General features: G+C 45.7%; 1 protein-coding gene across 1 annotated transcript; it reads right to left on the reverse strand.

The window, feature by feature from the left end:
- Positions 1-6,924: 6,924 nt before the first annotated feature.
- Positions 6,925-9,785, reverse strand: C26H16orf46 (chromosome 26 C16orf46 homolog). The gene is made up of 2 exons (XM_051169101.1): positions 9,509-9,785; positions 6,925-8,097 (listed from the first exon to the last, which is right to left on the reverse strand). The coding sequence occupies exons 1-2, from the start codon at positions 9,716-9,718 to the stop codon at positions 7,090-7,092; spliced, it is 1,218 nt and encodes a 405-aa protein (XP_051025058.1). The 5' UTR covers positions 9,719-9,785; the 3' UTR covers positions 6,925-7,089.
- Positions 9,786-21,342: the final 11,557 nt, after the last annotated feature.

The following is a 21,342-nucleotide window of genomic DNA, read 5'->3' on the forward strand; positions in this document are numbered from 1 at the left end:
CCAGCCTTTCCATCATTAATTATGCCTTGGTCTGTCCTGAGACTTGTCCCCACCCTAATAGCTACCTGGAGGATACCAGCTAACAATGATCTCATTGCAAGCAAAAGCAAACCATTTCTTCTGAATATTTTGGGGTCTGGGGAAGTTGTGTGCAAATACATACTTCTCATTGTCACACTTGTCACACTTGCAAACATTCTGCTCCACAGTAGAGCGTGGGGGGTACCCAAGTGCTTCCCATAATGTACCCACAGACCCTCTAAGAATTAAGAAGGGAAGAATGGAGTGAGGAAAAGATATTTCTGCCCAGCCCCCCATTAGTACTCTGCACTTTGTAATTCTGACATGAGCAGCATGGCCTACAAAGTCTTTCCTTCCGTCCATCCCCATCCCTTCCTTGAAGGAAGCGCTTTAGTCTAGCAAACATATTATGTGTGCCTTGAGACCAGCAAGTCTAGCATAGATCCATCTAAAGCGTGCTAGTCTAGATGCCGTTGTGACATATCCTTTAAAGAGAAAAGAGACCAATTACTTCAACAATTAAGAATAGTTTGTACATTCTGAGGGGAGAGCGTGGCCAAGCATGCCTTGGGAGCTCCCTGTGTTAACGAGATAATGGATTCATAGTTGCTGCCCAACTCTGAGGCAAATCAGAGTGAGCACAGCCTGGGGAACCTTCCTGCCCCCCCCCCCCCCCTTGTGGTATATGCTTATGCTACCAAAAGCTGAGCCCTCACATTAAAACCTGAAGGGACTGATGATTCATTAATTGGTGGTATGGCTGCTATTGTGTCCCATTCAGCCGATGCAAGACTCGGTAATGGGCTAATTAACACACTCAGCAGATGAACGCAGCCCAGGAGCTAAACGGTGGTTTTGGTCACAGTTGCCTGTGAATGTGAGTTGCAGAACAGACATGAAGCCTTAACTTAGATTTTTTTCTGTTACGCCTTAATGCTCAGGCATCCCTCTGAGACCTTCAGCTGAAGGGGAGATGCACATCTGCTTGTGGCTTTTTGTAAATAGGAGTGCAGCCATCTACGGCTTGAAGTTTTTGTTTCTGTGGCAATGTCTCTTAATAGTTACAGGGAAAAATGGAGCATGTAATTGTCGTCCTTCATGTGCAAGAACTGTCCCCACAAAACCTTAAGTCACCTGAACTCCCCAAGGTTGTTTGTGTACACAAATTCGGTGATTAAAGAGTAGCTTGAATTGTCTACCTTTCTGTGTGAGTTTTGTCCATGCTCATGATGTGAGTTTGTCGTTGCCCTGACTTTTAATGAACTTGTGTTTCTCAGAAGGTGATAACGGAATGGCTGTGCTCCTGGCCCCCGAGCAGCTAATAATATGGACTACACTGAGAAGGGAGTTTTCAGAAGGAGCACGGTCCAGACTGGGCAAATGAACAAAGGACACTGTCTGCTTGTGCCACATCAGCAAGGCTTCTTGTTCTTCTAAGAGACTTAGAGGAAAAGACATTTTATATTATCTTACTAAGTAACAAAATGAAAACATTTGTCACTTGGTCCTAAATCCACAGATTTCACAGGTTAGCATACAAGACGTATATTGACTCTAATTGACCTTGTTGTGAGCTTGGCATCTTGCTGCTGCCACTACTTGGAACCATTTGAGCTCGGCTGTCTGGTGGTCCCTCTGCTTTTCCCGTGCCCCAGGTGAGATGTGGGTGTATAACTGCATCTTAAATATGTTGATTGAGACTGAATTTAAAATTGGTCCCTCTTACCTTTTTTTCTTTTTTTCCTGTGCTGAGCAACTTCAGAAAATGTAGAGTCTAGACACCTTTAATCCCAGCAGAGGCAGGAGGCAGTTGGATCTTTGGTGAGTTTGAGGCCAGCCTGGTCTACAATGAGTTCCAGGACAGCCATGGCTGTTACACAGAGAAACCCTATTTTGAAAAACAAAAAAACTAGAGCCCACACTTCAAGGAAACCGTGGCAGAAGTCAGTGCATCTGAACCGACTTGCCGTGGACAGATACGTAACTGTTGGAATTCTCCTCAGCGGTGATGGGAGATGGCTCACGGTCTTAGAGCACCAGCTGCTCTTCCAGAGGTCCTAGGTTCAGTTCTCAGCACCCACATGGCATCTCACAACCGCCAATTAATCCGGTCCCAGGGGATCTGATGACCTTCTCTGACCTCCATGCATGTGGTACACACATACAATAGGCACAGTGCTCACTAACATAAATAAATGTGATCAATTTTAACTCTCAGCAACTTTTCTCTAAAGTTGACACTTTCATATGACACCAACTTTGGCAGGCCGCTTCAGGAATTGTTTATACTGTTTCAGTTGACAGAAATTATTTTTGTCTCGCTGTGCTTGAGAGTCTGGTAGTGCTAGTAAAACAGCTTTCAATCCTTTTTTTTTCCATTTGTACCTTTTTATAGCAAGGTGTATTTTTGTGTTTCTGTAGACACTATGGTGCTCAAACTACCGCATCTACTACAAGATGCTGGCGTGAGGCACCAGTCTGTGGGAGGAAGAATGTCACCGGGGGTCACTTTCTTACTGTGTTTCTCAGCAGAATAGTAGGGCATGTTTTCCCCTAGGCCCCGGACTCAGCTAGCTAGGTTCTTGGCCACTTTAACAGTGCCCTCTCTCTAGCCCAGTTCAGCTTGTATCTCTGTGGATGAAGTCATCCCTGACCTTGTCCTGGTTTTGTTGAGATTAGTTCAGGCCACCTGCCAGCCCTGTGATAAGCTGAGGAAAAGGCAAGAAGTGCCTAGAATGCAAGTTCCCATTGGGATTGCCAGTCACTAACACAGAGGGGAAGCCATGTGCCATGTACTGAGCATGTTGTGATGGAGACGCCTGTGCCTCTTCCCTCCTAAAGGTGATGGCCTTCACTTGGGTCTGGTCTCTAGTGCTCTGCAGACCGCACACAGACAGCCGGCATGTCATTCCTCGTCCCTTCATTTTTGATATAAACATTTCCATCAAAACTGCCACCTGGAATTCTGGGGGGACCTGATGGGATTTCCACATGGTTTGGAGTCACTTGAAAAGTAGGGGCTAAATATATATATTACAAGCATGCACCACCACGCCCAGTTTTATACAGTCCTGGGGACTGAACCTAGGGCCTTGTATGTTAGGCAAGCACCCTGTCTTCATCAAAGCCCTCCCCCTCAAGGCTCTGAGATCTATGTGGAAGAGGAGGCAGAAAGACTGTAGGAGCCAAAGGTAATAGCTCCAAAGAACATGGTTTCTACATACAACGGGACTGATGCACATATGAATTTACAGAGATGCAGTGACAGCATGCGCAGGTTCAACCAGATGGGGACCCAGTTCTGAGAGAGGGAAGTAGACATTGACTCTCAACCCTTAACCAAGAAGCTGTAAGCAACTGGGATTCACTGACACAAAGAAACATCTGTTTTCTCCAATGGAGTGTCACTAGGTGTATCAACTGCACTCCTGGGCAGGCCCATGACCAGTTAGCCAACACAAAACAAACTTCATGGTTGACGTTTATAGACTTTTCTTTTTTGGTGTTTTTTGTTTTGCTTTGTTTTGTTTGGTCTTATTGGCCTTACCCTTGTTTGATTTTGAAAGTAAAGAACATGAAGTTTTGGGTGCAGGGAGATGGAGGGATCTGGGGTGAATTGGGGAGGAGAAGGAACGTGATCAAAATATATTGTATTAAAATAATTATTTCTTCCCAACGCATCAGCTTCAAGAAGTGTAGTGAGACACAAATGCTCAACTCCCATGAAGCACACTAAAGCTTACACAATGCTTTTGAAAAGAGATTTATATAGGGCATGGTGATGCACTCCTTTAACCCCAGCACTAAGAAGACAGAGGCAGAAGGATCTCTGAGTTCAAAGGCAGCCTGGTCTATAAAGGGAGTTCCAGGACAGCCAGCGATACATAGAGACTCTGTTTCAAAAAACAAAACTACAGACAAAAAGGGAGGATGACTTTATAAAGAGAATCAAAAGCATTAAAACACCCCCCCCCACCCCCCGCTTTTGGCCAGCAGTTCTAGAAATGCCAAGAAATAGCCATAAATGTGAACAGAGATTTATATGAAAACTGCAATATGAAAGAAAACAAAGCCCCTAAAGCACACTGTATTGATTACTAAGGCATTTCTGAGGAGAAGAGTGGAGGGCAGCTATTTGCAATTCCACTTAAGTATGCTAATGATATGGGAAGGGGAAAATGATCAAAACATTGTATGAAAGAAAGAAATTTAAAAAAGAAAGATTGCAGGCAGCTGTATCCGGCACTTAAATAACTGCCCGGGCAGGGAAGTGTCTAATGCAAAAAGTTCTGCATGTGTCACAGAGGCATCTTCTGGACATTTTGTTTGATAACCGGATCAAAAGAAATACAAAAGCTGGACCCGGGGATGTCTGAGGATCACTTGTCAACAACAGCCTGGATTATACTGTTGAGATCTCACTTCAAACAACAAGGGAGGAGGGGCCAGCAAGAGGCTTCTGTGGGTAAAGGAGCTTGTTGCCCTGCCTGCCGATCTGAATTCAATTCCCATGACCCACTTGTTGGAGAAAGAGAACTGACTCCAGTAAACAGTTCTCTGACCTCCAAACACACGTCATGCCACATTCAGGTGTAGACATACATGTGTACATTCACATGTATGTGCACACATGTGCACACACAAATGTAATAAACTTGTAAACGATACTGCAGTTTGTATGGGAAAGCAGTGGGGCTCCTGGATTAAAGCCAGGACCTTGCACATGCTACCAATGCCTACATTTCCTGTGTCCCCAACAAATCTTAGGAAATGTGAGCCCTTTGTTCAGATTGGTCCTCCTAATTCCAAGTTATTTTAAGGAGCTGCAGGTATAGCTCAGCGGAGGAGCACTGTCTGTCACGTGTGTCCACCAAGATCTGTAGATGTTTCAAACTTATTGTGTATGTGAATGAATGTGGGCCCATGCATGTGGAGGTCAGAGGACACCCTGGGTGTTGGTCCTCACCTTCTTCAGTGAGACACGGTCTGCATTGCTTTTCCACGGTGTACAACAATGTGGTGGACCACAAGCTTCCAGGGGTTTCCCTGTTTCTGCTTCCTTCTTGTAAGTGCACTGGCGTTACAGATACCCACACTGAGTCTACCTTTAACATGAGTGCTTGAGATTTGAACTTAGATCCTTACATTTGCACAGCAAACTCTTAACCACTGAGGCATCTCTCTAGCTGCTTTAAAATGTTTTAAAGTTAGACTACAAAATAATTGTAGGGGCCATGGCACACATGTTAAGGCCAAAGGATAACTTTCAGGAGTGTATTCTCTCCTACCATAGGATCCAAAGCTTGAATTCAGGTCACTGGGTTTGTACATGTGCCTTTACCTACATACATCTCAAAGGCCCAATAATGGATTTTATCATGCTATTTCATGCATAGTTCACTCTAATTTGTCCCCCAGAACTTAACTCTTATCTGAACAAAGCACTTTTTTTAATTTGCAAAAACATTTAACTATTCTATGTGTGCCTGGGAACACTCTCATACTTACGTGTCATTCATGTGGGGTCTGGCTTGGTGGCAGATGCCTTTACCTACTGAGCCTTCTCATCAGCCCCCAAAGACTTTCTTTCAAAAATTATTTCATGTATGAATGTCATAAGGACATAACTTTGCATGCTAACTTAATAATTTATATTGTGTGGCCTGGCTAGCATTTTAGATTTTGTTTTTCAAAAAGGTTAGCTATGGGGGCACATGCTTATTATCTGCACACTTGGGAGGCTGAGGCAGAAGATTAGTTCAAAGCCACCTCAAGGCCAGTCTGAGGTGAAACAAAAACATCAGAAACAATAAAAATAAGACAAAAAAAAAAAAAAAAAAAAAAAAAAAAGGCCGAGGCTAACAGACAAGATGTTAGAGACCAAGTGTGTAAAGCAGATGTCTACAGCCATCCTTTGCCATCACTGGGGAGATGGGAAGTCCAAGAGTTCAAGTACACCCTACTCTGAGCAATTCAAACTATGTCATTACAAAGCAGTTTAATGATCAGATATCCCAAAATAGTTGGAGTATCTCTCCACATGACAATACCATTTGGCATTAAAATATGATTCATTTACATGTAATGTACAATGTACGGAGCTACGCACTGGTGAAAATGAGATAGAGGCAGAAGGAAGACAGAAGGGGGAAAGTAACAGCCTCACTTTGCTCCCTATGTGTCTAAAGGCTGAGGGTTCCCAAATATTAGAGGTGAGGCAAGGCTGAAGAAAGGAGGTCAGGTCAGGTCACAGTAATTAGTGAGTGCTTCTCCCCAACCAACCAATTATTCCTAACCTGCTCCTCAGGCGATATTGTATTAATCTGTGGCTAAGCCTTGCAGACACAGATGCTTGAGGCTGCCATGTGAGGGTGTATCCCCCAAGGCACAGCAGGTACTGGACAATATATGTCTCTAGTTGTACTACGCAGATAGGCACCGAGGACATTTGTAGGTCTATCTGGATACAACTGGGATTTTACATCCATCAAGATCTTTGTTGAGAGAAAGAAATAAGCTGCCTAATTCAAAAGACAAGCTGGTGCCTCTCTAAGCTGACCATGCACTACTAAGCTTAGACACTGCTGTGGGCAGAAGCTCCATCAGGAGACTCTGGGGCCAGAGTGAGCAAGCACAGTGCCTTTCTCATGCTCTGCCTCCCACCATGGGAGCCACTGGGCAAGAAGGCCAATATAGGCTAGCCCCACTTACAGTTTGTAAATGGCTTAGCAGCAGAAATAGGTAACATGAATACAGTGGGTTCTTCTGTTTTCGGTTTAAGAAAACAGAACAAAACAGGGTCTTGTATAGCCCAGGCTGGCCTTGAACTTGGCATCCTCCTGCCTTAGTCTCCCAAATACTAGCATTATAGGTATATGAGCCACACCCAGCTCAGTATGAGAATGAATCCAAAAAGGAGGGAGGTGGTGAAGAGCAGAGAGAATAGGGAAGGAAGGAGAAAGGAAAGAATGGCTGAAGGATGGAAAGAAAAGGACAGCGGGGAGATAGGAAGCGGGGGCAAATGATTTTCAGGCAGCACTTATTCCCAGGAAATTATATTGTGGTAAATCAGAGGACTCTGTGAGAAGAGACTGGGATGATAACCCTGCTTACTGTGAGAGACGGCAGGAGAGGTTTGGGGAACATTTTGTTCACTAGCGCTTGGGGCCTGTTTTCCTGCTTGGCCTCTATGAGAATGTGCTTATGAGCAGCCCGAGGTGGCCTGGGCTCCTTGGCTTTGAGCCTGGTCCTGCAGCTTTGTACTCCCCGTTTATGCAAAACCTGCAGGGTGGCTAGATAGTGGAGGTTGGTGGGGTTGGGTGTGTGCATAGAGTTTTTCTGGGACAGGAGGGACCAGTGCAGGCAGCACCTTTGGGACTCAGATGACAGGGAGTGGGTCCGGGCCATAGAGGGAGGGAAAGGCAGCCCATCCGTGACCTTCAGGCAGCTGGCAAGCTCCAAGTGTCTCTTTTCACCTTTTCTGTCTGTTTTCAGTCCATCTGTACAAGCCACACCCTCGGTTTTTTCCGCCCTCGGCACCTTTTCTTCTGGCTGCCAGAAAACATTCCTTTTTTTCTTACTCAGGACATCCAAGCTGTTGTGGGGAGAGCTTTTCAGCGGGGGCAGAACCACAAGGGCGCTGGACATGACGGAGTCGGGGATGGCGGGGTCGGGGATAGGAAGCCCCCGGCTGGCGCCTCCACCGGCCCTGCTGCTGCTGCTAACTGTTCCGGGAAGAGCCCACTCTTCCATGCACCAGATGAACTCCTTGATTTGCAGGCTTTTTTTTTCTCCTTGCAAGTATGTAGGAAAGCAGAGTTTGTTAGGCTCTCTGGAAGCAGCGCTGGGCCCCTGGGAGGGGCTGCTCAAGCTCTTCTCAGGGCTCACCTCAGCCACAGCACCAGCCTCCGATTTCTCAACCTCTAAGGGGGCCCGGGCCTCCAGACTCCCTTGAGAAAGACTCATGCAGAACAAGCAGTTGCTGCCGCCACTGGGGCCTTCTCCTACCCTCCCCTTTTTCACTTTCTTCCTTGACCAGATGCAGGCAGTTGGTGAGGTCCTTCCCCAGCCATGGACCTGCAAACAAAGTAGCATGTTATCCTCTGGCTAGAGGTGTCAGGGCCCTGCTTCCTCTATTTTGGCCACACTCCTATTCTAGCAGTCTGATTTGAACCACATTTTTTTTCCTTAAAATTGGCTCCTCCCTCTCTCTCTCTCTCTCTCTCTCTCTCTCTCTCTCTCTCTCTCTCTCTCTCTCTCTCACACACACACACACACACACACACACACACACACACAAACACACACCTGCCTTATCATGTTACCTAGCTAGCAATAAACTTATAATACTCCGGCTTCTGCTCCCAAAAGCAAACTTTGCAGCCTTTTCCTATTTTAGACTCAGGTGAGCATTATTATTATAACAGTATTCCAGCAGTATGTTAATCTTGAGTACGAGCAGAGGTAGTTGTCAACTAAAACACTGGACAGTGGCACCCGTCCAAGGCCACTGGAGTACTGGCAGAGCTCCCTTCAGGCACAGTTCAGTTCAGCACTATGTGCATTCTCATCCAAGGGTTTCTTGTACTGTGAGTCTGTTTCTCCAACACAGGGAAGATTGTTTAGAAAGGCTGGAGGGGCAGCACGGAGCAGAGGCAGTCCTGGGAAGCCGGGACTCCTGGGTGCCTACCTACTCCTGGAGCCGTTGCCACCTAAAACCACAGCACTGCATCTGCGATAAACGTCACTAAGAAGTGAGGGATCACTCATCTGAGGCTCAAATAGAGCAGCCTGTACTTGTTGTATGACCTGGAAACCCTACATTTAATCTTGGACCTGATGAAGTTTCCTTACTATTTAAATTTTTTAGTGTATGGGTTTGACTGTGTGCATCCACCCAGGTATGTACAATCTATGTGTGGATAAGCATGCCATGATATGAGTGTGAGGGTCAGAGACAACTCTGTGGAGTCAGTCCTCTCCTTCCACCTCGATGTAGGATCCAGGGATGAAACTGTCTCCAGACTTGCACTGCAAGCACCTCTAGCTACTGAGCCAACTCGCTGGCCAACAGTTCAACCAACTAAGTCACAAGCCCCCACATTCCTTATGAAAATGTGCTGGCGAGGCACCTGCCTTACAGTTTTAAATGCTGCCTTCCACGGGCTTTAGAGAGCCAGGAGAATATAGTCTGTGGGTCTCTCAGGAGCAGAGCTACTGGTGGAGTGATCTCTGGGCGCCACACTTCACCTCTGGGTGCTTCAGCAGCCTCATTCACAGTATGAGGCCCCAGGTGGCTGCTGACATGTTGGAAAGACTAAGCAAACGCTGAGATGTCCTATGTGTGCCCATGAGCACACACTGTCGTCACTATTTCACCTCTATCCCAAGGCTCCTATTTTCAGCACAACATTTTTGATAACATAAACTACTTGGAAAAAGACCTGCAGTGGATACTGAAGTGAGAAAGACCCGAGAAAACACTCACAGCTTCCTCCCACCCGGTGCTGATGGTCAACTCGCAGGCCCGCTCGTCCTCTTCCCGTGTGAGGTCGCTGATGCTAAGAAGACAGCAAACGTGATCCCTTTCGCTTTTCTCATCTGGACAACTTAAAGTCAGTGCAGTTTCTTCTGTGTCTTCAGTTTTCTTATTTTCATTATTTCCTAAAACAGTCTCACTTTCCTGACAGAGATCCATTAATGGGATGATTGCTTATAGTTTTTAGCATCTTCTTCCTGCAAAATCCAATTAAATTTAGTTTTAATATTATTTTTAAATCAAATCAGTAGCCCAAGTGAAATATTTTAATATATCCAAGAAAGACTAAGAATAAACATTTCAAAAGTACCCATTTCCAACTGCTGACAAAAAGATGTGGCTAATTTTAAAGACTAATGGATTGTGTGTGTGTGTGTGTGTGTGTGTGTGTGTGTGTGTGTGTGTGTTCATGTATACATGTGCATGTGTGAGCTTGCGTGGGGGGGGCGGGGAGTGGAGGGACAGGCCACAGAATTCTAATGGAAGTCAGAGGACGACAGTTCTGTAGCTCTTTCCTTTCATCACCATCCCTAAACACATACACAGTGGTTTTAGGGATCAAATTTTGGTAACTCTACTTGCAGGGGACCTGATGACCTTTTCTGGTTTCCATGAGCACCTGGCATGCCTATGGTGCACACACATTTAAGCAAAGCACTCATGTACATGAAATTACAATAAATCAATCTTAAAATTATATAGATATAAAAATAAGGGGGAGCGATTGAGGAGAAGCCCAATGTCAACCTCCGGCTCTTTGCACACACCTGCACATCTGAACACATACACAAACACATACACACACAGACACACAAAGAGTAGGGCTATAGTTCAATGATGGAGAACACTGTATAAACTAGGAAGTGCGTATGACTGACAGTGTCCTCAGACTGTGAGGTTAATCATGGAATCTGAAGCCTCAATTGGCTGGGTCCGCCCAATGCAAACAGCACAACCCTCGCTGGTGTGAAGTTTTGTTTTATTGATTGATTTTTGTTTGTTTTTTCAAGACTTTCTCTGTGTAGTCTTGGCTGTCCTGGACTCTCTTTGTAGACCATGCTGGCCTTGAACTCACACAGATCCACCTGCCTCTGTTTCCCCAAGAGCTGGGGTTACAGGTGTGCACCACCACACCCTGCTTTTTTGTGTTGTTGTTTTGCTTTTGTTTCTCTGTGTATCCTTGCTTGGCTGTCCTGGACTCGCTTTGTAAACCACAGCAATCCACCTGTCTCTGCCTCCTGAGTGCTGAGATTAAAGGTGGGCGCCACTATACCCAGCTCCTGCTTTTTTTTTTCTTTTCTTTTCTTTTTTTTTTTTTTTAAGATCATCTTGCTATCTTGCCCAGGATGTCCTGGAACTTGGTAGCCTCAAACTCATGATCCTCTGGCTTCTGCCTCCCAAGTGCTAAGACTACAGGGTTAGGCCAGTATACACACTGCTACAGTTTTTGTTGCTTTGTTTTGAAATAAGAAAACAACCCTAGCCAAGACTGGATATATACCTTAAGTCAATAAATTGTTTGCCTCACCAATGTGAGACCTGAATTCAATGCCACCAGCCAAATGTTAGGTATGATGTCATGCATTTGTATTTTCGACAAAGGTGAGTCAAAAAATGGATGGATCCCTGGAGTTGGCTGATCCAATTGGTGAGCCTCAGTGACAGACCCTATGTCAAAAAACAAGAGACACACAACAACAACACAAATACAATTTTAAGAAAGCAAAGAAAATAGTTAACAAGTCACCATGTGGCCTACAGAATCTCCAGGGAAGAAGTAGGTCCCAATGCCAGACTCAGAAGAAACTGAGGTTGAGAGCCATGCTGACTAAGAACAGGACCATGCTCTCAGAAGTAAGGCACTGGGACTGTCCTGGAACACTACTGTCTCCAGCTCTCACCAGCATGAAAGAACAGTCTTCCATCCCTCTGCAACTGGCCGCTGCTTACTCCCTCTCATCTCGTACAGTGTAAAGATGTTCAATGGCAGAACCTAGGTCATATGCCAAAACGCTCACTGTATGTAGGAGGCTGGAGGATTTCTGTTTCACCTTGAGGAGGGCATCCATACACGGCCAAATGTGTGCAGTGCACAGAGAGGCTGGGGCCCTACAGCAGACCTCCAAGCACGGCGGATCTTTGAGACATTTTGATTCTGCACTAGCAACTGATTGGCTTAGGTAATTCAGAATTTGACTCTGATGTCCTATAGTTTGTTCTTTTCTCCTTTAAGAATAATTTGCTGGGCATGGTGGCACACATCTTTAATTCCAGCATGAGGGAGGCAGAGGCAGAAACAGGTGGATTTCTGTGGGTTTGGGACCAGCCTGATCTATGCAGTGAACTCCAGGATAGCCAAGACTACACAGAAAAATGGAAAGCTGCTCTTCCCGAGGACCAGGGTTTGAATCCCAGCACCCACATGATGGCTCACATCCATCTGTAACTCCTTCTAGCTTCCGAGGGTACCAGGTACCAACATGGTGTACAGACACAAATGAAGACAAAATACCCAAATACATACAAATGTAAAGAATGAAAAATTAGGGAGTAGGGCTATAGTTCTGTAAACAGAGCAGTTGGAATGCACACACAAAGCAGTGAGTTTCGCCCCTAGCAACCAGGCAGGAGGAAGATGTGGGCAGGAAGATTAAAAGTGTAAGGTCATTCTCACAAACAAATTCAAAGTAAGCCTGGGTCACAAAAGACCCTGTCTAAAAAGAAAAGTGCTTGTTCCTATTCCAATCACCAACTCCATACAAGCAGAGGCTACCTAAATGTGTTGAGAAGAGAAGAAATGTGATCACTGCAAGAAAAAGTTCTGTGGCCGATTAATGATGTCTGCCCCCAAAGCAAATTGGTAGTGTATATGTCTGCCTTTGTCAGTGCAGATGAAATATAAGATTCCTACATCTAACTAACACATTCCCAATCTACCAGCAAGCATGGGAAGCAGGTTGGCTGGCAAGAAACAAAAGCCCAGGGTACTGAAGGAAAAGGCCTGCTACTGATGTCAAAGACAGGCTGGTTCCTCAAACCTCCTTAGGACCTTGCCATAGCTTCTCGTTGCTCCACACCTCATCTTACTGAAAGGGACGGCCTTCAGGGAATCCTGTGGTTGCTATCAGGATTCAGTCAGAGTTGAGGTGTGGTGGTACATGTCTCAACAGCTCGGGAGGTTGAGGCAGGAGTATACCAAGTTCCAAGCTAGGCTGGACTACATAGCAAGGCTGTTTCTCAAACAGGCAAAATAAAACCTCTTCCTGTGTTAATTAGCTGTAGCATAGGCGTCTATGCCTCTGGGCCACAGCTGCCATGATGCACTGGTTGAATTCTTCTGAGGAGTAGACCATGTAGAACCACCCCCTTGAGATTTTAAGGCCATTTCTATCCCAACCACTTTCAACTCTTGCCCGGTCTCGATTTTTGTCTTTGACAGGATCTCACTTTGCCCTTTTCCGACTCTTCTGAGCTAAGTGCCTCGTCCTGAAAGGATGGCCTACTGAGGGCTCCCAACAGACAAAGTACAAGCTCGAATCCTGTCACTCGGACCTGCTTATCCCTTCCTCCCTTCTAGCAGTCCCAACACACACTCCTTCAATGCGCCTCATTTCATCTGGCTCCTCCCCTTCCTCCCACTGGCTCCGACCAGTTTGCCCTTCCTTCGGAGGGTCCCAAAGAGCTGCACCAAGCCCCGCCCATTGAATCCCCGACCACCACGCCCCTGCGGACCACGCCCACCAAATGGCTCCTCCCCCCCCAGGCCCACGCGGCTCCCCAGGTCCCGCCCATTCCAGGCTCCCCTAGAACAGTAACCCCTCTTCGTCTTGCTTACCCACCCTAAAGGTTGCCTCCTTCCGCGGCCCTTCCGCTCGCGAAGTGTCCTAGGAAGTCTTCCCCGGGGCGAGGACGCAGCCTCCGCCACTCAGAAGCTCCTTTCGGAGCCCTGAGGGAAAGAAGGTAAGGAGTGGCTCGTCCCGGCCGGCTACTGCCAGGCCGTTGCCCTAGGTTACTCTCGCGTCGGGGGCGGGCTTAGATGCAGTCTTGAGGGAAGTGACGTAACGCCTCAACAAACCAACTCAAAGGAGAGAGCTCTGAGGGCGGGGCTAGGGAGCGTTTCCGTGGTGCTGTGCGCGGTTGCTAGCTTCTCCCACGCTCCGCCGACCCTCCCACCCTACCGCTGGTGGCTCGCTGCCTTTGGGGGCCTGTGAGGTAATTTCTGCGCGCTGTGGCATCTCTTGTGGGAAGTTGCGGCCCGCGTGCTGTCAGCTTCGCACCGTCGACGTTGGGCTGCCTAGAGCAGCCTTTTGCCTTCTAGAAGGGATGCATCAGATGCCAGGCAAACAATGTCTGTAGATTTGACGCTTGCCTCCTTTCGGCAGAATTGTCCCTTCCTTCTTGAGATCCAGCATTCTAGTGGAATGCAGGCCCAGAACTTAATGGGAGGACTCATTTCTTTCCTTTTTTTAAAAGATTTATTTAGAGTATGAGTGCTCTGCCTGCATGTACACCAGCACGCCAGAAGAGGGCACCAGATCACAGTATAGACGGTTGTGAGCCATCGTGTGGTTGCTGGGAATTGAACTCAGGACCTCTGGAAGAGGAGCTAGTGCTCTAAACCACTAAGCCATGTCTCCAGCCTCTGGGAGGACTCATTCATTATTTGCACATTTTAAAAAATATTTTATTTACATTTTAATTTGTGTGCGTTGGTGTGAGGGTGTCAGATCTTAGAGTTACAGACAGTTGTGAGCTGCCATGTGGGTGCTGGGGATTGAACCCGGGTCCTTTGGAAGAGCAGGCAGTACTCTTTTTTTTTTTTTTTTTTTTTAATTAATTTATTCTTGTTACATCTCAATGTTTATCCCATCCCTTGTATCCTCCCATTCCTCCCCCCCCCCCATTTTCCCATTATTCCCCTCCCCTATGACTGTTCCTGAGGGGGATTACGTCCCCCTATATATTCTCATAGGGTATCAAGTCTCTTCTTGGCTACTTGCTGTCCTTCCTCTGAGTGCTACCAGGTCTCCCCCTCCAGGGGACATGGTCAAATGTGAGGCACCAGAGTACGTGAGAAAGTCGTATCACACTCTCCACTCAACTGTGGAGAATATTCTGACCATTGGCTAGATCTGGGTAGGCCACTGAGCCATCTCTCCAGCCCCTATTTGCACATTTTTAAGACAGGGTCTCCCTTGCTTTGTACCCTGGTGTGGCCTCAAACTCCTGGCAACCCTCCTCCCTCGCTCTCCTTAATCACCACTGAGGGGCTGACTGGTGAGTGCTTCCACTTCTGCGGATATGAAGGATTTCTTGTTCTTCTCAGTGATGCCTGCTTCCTTTCCACAGTGGTTAGCACTCACTGTGCAGCCCCCCACCCCACCTCTCGGTGCTTTTCAGCACTGAAAGACACACCCCAGGCTGGGAACCTATGCCTAAAGCCGGGCGCTGAGCCTAGCACCCCAACTCAGGTCTAGCTCCAGGGCCCCTCTCCTTGCTGGTTTAAGAAGTATCCCTACAGTAGGAGAGGAAGTCTCCAACAGAGCGGTGAGTCAAAACCATTTGGAAAAATTAAGGATTACTACTTTTTACAGACTTAGAGCATAAAACACCTGTAAGGATGTGACGTATGTGGCGCATTGTTCTATGAGGTTGGAATAAAGTCTTCTAGACTATGACTGCTTGTTAAGGTATTTCCCCGTGTGTGTGTGTGTGTGTGTGTGTGTGTGTGTGTGTATACATGTGTTATATATATGTGTGTATGTGTGTATAGGGGAAATACTGTAACACACACTCCAATGTATTTCATAACATAGAAGGGCATGACACATATTTTAAAAATTTTATTTATAAGTATTTTTAGGTTTGTGTGTATGAGCGTTTTGCCTGTGTTTGTATGTACAGTGTATTCATTCTGGACAGTAATAAAGGCACACCTAACGTGGCTCTTTTGTTGTTTTCCAATGCTGATGAGCAAACGCGGGGCTTCACATGCTAGAGAAGCGCTCTGTCACCAGGATGTGTCTCCATTCCTCAGTGTTTTGAAGTAGGGTCGTCCCTATGTTGCCTAGTCTGGCCTCCAAGTCAGTGTCTTCCCTCTGTCCCTAAATGCTGGAATTACAAGCATGTGCCACCAGACCTGACCACTCAGTCATAAGTTTTACAACCTAAGGTAGAAGAAAGTCTTTTGAAAAGCTCAGAAATTTGAGAAAAACAAATTTCCAATCTGCTGAAGAACTGAGTCTGCTGGTCCAAATCACTAGTCTTTTTCATGCTGGGTCCACTGCCAAGAGTCTTCTAGTGGTTCTTATAAGTCTCAGCAGGGTCAACCTTAGAGCTGCCTCCAAGGTGGGTTGTGTGTGTGTGTGTGTGTGTGTGTGTGTGTGTGTGTGTGTGTATTTTGTTGTTTTCCTTTTTAAGTTTTATTGTTTTCTGAACAACCTATTTCTTTTCTTGTTTTCTTTTTTTGGTTTTTCGAGACAGAGTTTCTCTGTGTAGCCTTAGCTGTCCTGAACTCACTCTGTAGACCAGGCTGGCCTCGAACTCACAGCAATCCGCCTGCCTCTGCCTCCCAAATGTTAGGATTAAAGGCATGCCCCACGACGCCCAGCAACTTATTTAAAAAATTTTTAAGCATATAGGTATTTTGACTGCATGTATGTTGGTGCACCACTTCCATGCCTGGTGACCTGTCGAAGGATAGCTGAGTGTGTTCATCAACCCAAGGAGGGGATGTGGGGTCAGGGACAAACGTAAAGCAGGCACACACTCAACATACATTCTTACACACACAGACACACACACTGTGTGTGTGCACTGAGCAAAGTCCCAATTTTTTTTTTTTCCTCCCACAGCTTATATATCTCAGCAAAGTCTTCAAGCGGTATAAAAATTACAATGTGAGCCGGGTGTGGTGGCGCACACCTTTAATCCCAGCACTCGGGAGGCAGAGGCAGGCAGGCGGATCGCTGTGAGTTCGAGGCCAGCCTGGTCTACAAAGTGAGTCTAGGACAGCCAAGGCTACACAGAGAAACCCTGTCTCAAAAAAATAAAAACAAAAAACAAAATTACAATGTGATTACAGTCTATTTTTCTTTTAGTGAATGATCATGTTTCCCAATACCTTTACATGGAAAATATTTTACATGTTATGGGTGAATAAAATAAAGTATTCCCAAGAACCCACATACATTTGTAACTAAGCAACCTGTTATAGATTAACAAAGTTTAAGCAAGCAAGGTAATTTTCTTAGCCAGTTTCTCTTTACAGGCTTTTGTGGTTACAAAGAAAGGATCAATTCTCTTATTATTTAATCTTAAGTAATCTTATAAAAAAAAACCTTAAAAGCACCACAAATCTGTAGACGTCTCTTTTATTATCCTGATGTAATTGTCATCTCAGAGGCTCACTGCATCCATCTGCTAACCTCGGCCCAGTCTTATCTAGGCCTAGAATGTTCCAGCCTCTGAGACTTAGTGCTGAATAAACTCACCCTTTCTGGTTCTTTCTGAACTCTGGCTGGCTGGTTCAATTCACCTGTTCCAGCTTAAACTCCTATCCAAGCTGACTGGTTCAATCCAGCTTCTCTCAGCTTTTGACTTTTTGCTCTGTTTGACCTCAGACTAACTTTAGCAATCTGTTCTAATCATCTGGCTCCTTCTCCTTCTCTGGCTCATTCGTCTTCACCTGTGTCTAGCGTGTTCTCTCTTCAACCTGTCTCTGTAAAACTCTCCTGGTAAAACTGTTTCTGAATTCCACCAAACCAACTGCTACAAACTCAACCTCCACTACCTCTCAACTCACTCTTAACTGTCTCTCCCTGCATTCTCTTAATTAGCCTCTTTTCTGTCTGTGTGTGTGTTTGTGTATATATATATATTTTCACTTCTGCTCTAAATCCTCAAGGTTCACACCTACTCATTAAAAAAATTTATTAAATCATTTCAGGAAGCTGAAGGCTAAACTGGGTATAAGAAATTAATCATCTTGACCACCAGCCCAGCTTTAGCAAGAGAATCAAGTCAACCAAGCTGTCATTGTCCCTGTTCCCTGACCTCAAAAAAATCCCTAGCTCACCTATGAAGAATGTGCCTTTCTGAACTCCAAATTGTTTTCTAATATTTTCTACATCAGAGCCTGTAGGCCTGTCTAGTGATCAATTAAGACACAGACACTGGTTATATTTTAAAATAGCCTTAGTTAACCTGGGGCAGAGCAGATATCAATCCTCTAAACTACCTTCCATAGTGGGGCAGGCATGGGATCCCTGTCTCAGTCCCATGCCATCTGCTTCCAATAACTTTTGTCAAGCTACCTCCCATCCATAATCCCAAATATTTGTTAATGTTCTTCATCTGGATTCTCCATCCATGCCGCCGGCCATGTGCTTCTCCAGCTAACACATGGCGGCCTTCCTCTCTTCCCTTCAGGTCTCTCTCCTTCTTTCTTCTCCTGGCAGTCTTTCTTCTTCCCAGAATTCCTCTCTCTCCTAGCCCCACCTATCTCCTTTTCCCTGCCCAGGTAGGATGGCTTTTTATTAAGCAAAAGGTAAGCCACAGAGATAGCAAGCAGTAATTAGCATCAAAATACATCAGACCATCCCCCAACAAGAGTCACTAACCAAAATCATCCTAACCTAACTACTAACAATCTGTTTCTCCAAATTCTAAGGTGGTGACTGAATCATTAATCTGCTCCAGCAGCAATGCTTGAAGAAGACGAATTGCTATTATTGTAAGTGCCAAGGATACTGCCCTCATATATTATGAGGGATGCCGTGGCCACAAGGGCAACAAATAGCGATGCTCCAGCCAACTTGAGAGCATGAAGCCCTCAGGACAGGTAGGGGCTTTGCCTCTCTGAGGTACACTGAATTCCTAAATTCTAAAGCTTTTTGTTGTTCCTCTCTCATGGGTCTCAACAGTGCCCATAAAGGTGAGGGGTCTGATCATCTGGAATTGAAGTTATAAGTGTCATGAGCCTCCGTCTAGGTGCTGAGAATTTAACCCAGGTTTTTGGGAAGAACAGCCAGAGTTTTTAGCAACTAAAGCATCTCTCCAACCCCACACCCCACACCCATTATATTTCTGAAGTTTTAATTCTTTGAAAACATTCTTCAAGAAAAGACAGACTAAAATAAAAAATAAGGGAAAGAAGAAAAAATATTCTTTCAGAGTTCAAAAGTCCGCAGGAGTGGTGGTGGATGCCTGTGATCCAGCCCTTGGAAGATGAAAGCAGGAAAGTCTGGAGCGCCAAGTGGTCCTTGACTGTACCACCCAGTCAGCCTGGGCTCCATGAGAGCCTGTCTCAAAAGTACAAAATAAGCCAAGTGTTGGTGGCACACACCTGTAATCCCAGCACTCAGGAGGCCGAGGCAGGCAGATCCTTGTGAGCTAGAGAATATCCTGGTCTACAGACAAGTTCCAAGACAGCCAGACTGCACAAACCAAAACAACAAAACAAGCCAAAATAAAAGCCAACAGAACATTGAAATCGGGCATGATGGGTCACCTGTAATCCCAGTGCTACAGAGGCTGAGGCAAGAGGATTGCCAGGAGTTAAAGACTAGCCTGGGATTCTGTATCAAACAAAGCAGGCAGGAGAAAGAGAAGCCCACTGGCATACTATGTTTAAGAGGGCTAGGCATGTGTCTTAGTGGTAGAGTGCTTGACTGCTGTGTGTGAGACAAGAAAGAAAAGCAGTATTCATTTGGACCACACAAAAATGATTATAGAGTTCAATGTATATTCAAGAGAGTTGAAAAAGCAAGTTAGGATATGGTCAGCGCGCGCGCGCGCGCGCGCGTGTGTGTGTGTGTGTGTGTATGTGTGTGTATGAGAGAGAGAGAGAAATGCACGTGCCTGCAAGATAGAGGACACATGTCTTCTGACCTGTTGAGATGGGGTTTCTCAGAACCTAGAGCTAACTTAGAAGCCAGCAAGCCCCAGAAATCCTCCTGTCTCCCTGCAGCCAGCTTTGGCTTTTTGGGTGGATCCCAGACATTCAAAGCCAGGTCCTTATACTTACCCACTGAGCCATCATCAACAAGCTTGGTTTTTAACTGCTTTTCCTACACATGAATGTTGGCTGCCACATCACAGGAAGTCGGGTAAGAGTTTTCTACCTGTGCTATTCAAGCATAAAATTTTGGAGCAGATGAGCACAATCCAAGTTAATGGTTACACTGCTAAGGAACAAATGAAAAGTCAGACCAGGAAAAGTAAAAACCCTTTCAGTGACCTTATCAGTGTCACCTTCCTTTCCTGTGGATTGTAGTATAGTAATGCATAGGTTGGTGGTTATAAAGAAGCAATTAAGATTAATTAGCCTAATTTGCAAGCACACAAGAGACCTCTGACACCTCGTGTACTTTTTTTGGTGATGATAATGATAATACTTTGTGGTGATACTTGGTGGTAGCTGTTTTCCATCAGCAGTGTCTGGGAAAGCACTTTCCTCTGCCAAGGAAACTGTTCCTTTGCTACTCACCACCAGGGGTTAGTGTCTGAATCCTTCCCTCTCCTGTAGTCAGAGGGAGTATGATAGAGCATATGATAGAGTCTACCTACTTTCCTGTGTGTGTATGTTCACACACATTGTTTTGTTTCTGTTTGATGGTGGCAGAATTTGTATATATGTTCTTATTTGAGCTTGTATGAGCCCAGGCTGGCCATGGGATCTGTAACCAAAAGATGACTTTGAAGCCTTGAACCTCTGGCCTCCACTTTCCAAGTGCTGAGTTTACAAGCTTGAGCCACCAAACTTGGCTACACATATCTGTGTGCATAGAATCACATCCCCAGTCAGTACGTTTATAGTTGACTATATTAGAAAATATGCCACATTAGCCATCTGACAATGACATTTGGCAGTAAGTACACCTGAGCTGTAAAGACAGTTATTAAGCTAGAGATTTCCAGTGTCTGCTATCCCTATTAAATGGAAACCTGAACATGATTTAAGTTCAAACATACTGTGTACAATGCTGTCACTTGTCTTCCCTCCTCTTGAGTTAGCATGAGAAGTGAAGATGGCGAGGAAGTGAATGCAGTTTCTTACCATCACAGGTTATATAAGTGAATTTGCATTTGGGGAAAGCAGAAGTGTTGGCTGTTTCTTAATAATTAAACTTTATTATACAACCCAACTCTCTTACACAAGAGGGAAAAAAGGGTTAAAGGGAAACAAGAGTGAACCTTCCAGTATCCGCTCCATGAGAAGGGTCCCTAGGTGTCTCTGGCCTGCTCCCTGGTCCAGCCTGTTTGCTGATCCTCTTCCTGATCCACGTGCACTCAAGCCTGGTCTAAACCTGCTGTCCCTCTTGTCCCTCTCCGCATGCCTGTCTCTCACATGCAAGGGGTGGTCTCTGCCTCCCATCGAGGGGAGGGTCGATTAGAAACAATAGTCTAGGTGCAATCCCCTGGTCTGCTTCCTGAATTCCAGGCCCAGGATGGCTCCACCCAGTCTATCTCAAGGTTAATCTCAGGGAGTATCCGTGGTGTGTCCAAGGGGAAAGCCCGCCAAGACTGCTTTGACGTGTGACAACGCTTACAATCCTTCCCACACAGAAGGGTTAATACATGCTAAGAGCAGTGGGTGAGCCTTGACCTGGGAAAACCAGTTCCTGATCAGCGTCTCCCCTGCCAGGTAAGCATTGGTAATTTCTTTCTAATCATATTAACATGACTTCTTATCCAGCACATCTTTACTTACTCTCCTCATGGCTTTCATTGTGAAGGCATAAATTCCCTTTTAATTTTACATTTGTTTTATGTACACTACC

Source organism: Acomys russatus, chromosome 26, assembly GCF_903995435.1.
Source record: "Acomys russatus chromosome 26, mAcoRus1.1, whole genome shotgun sequence".
NCBI classification, from domain to species: domain Eukaryota; kingdom Metazoa; phylum Chordata; class Mammalia; order Rodentia; family Muridae; genus Acomys; species Acomys russatus.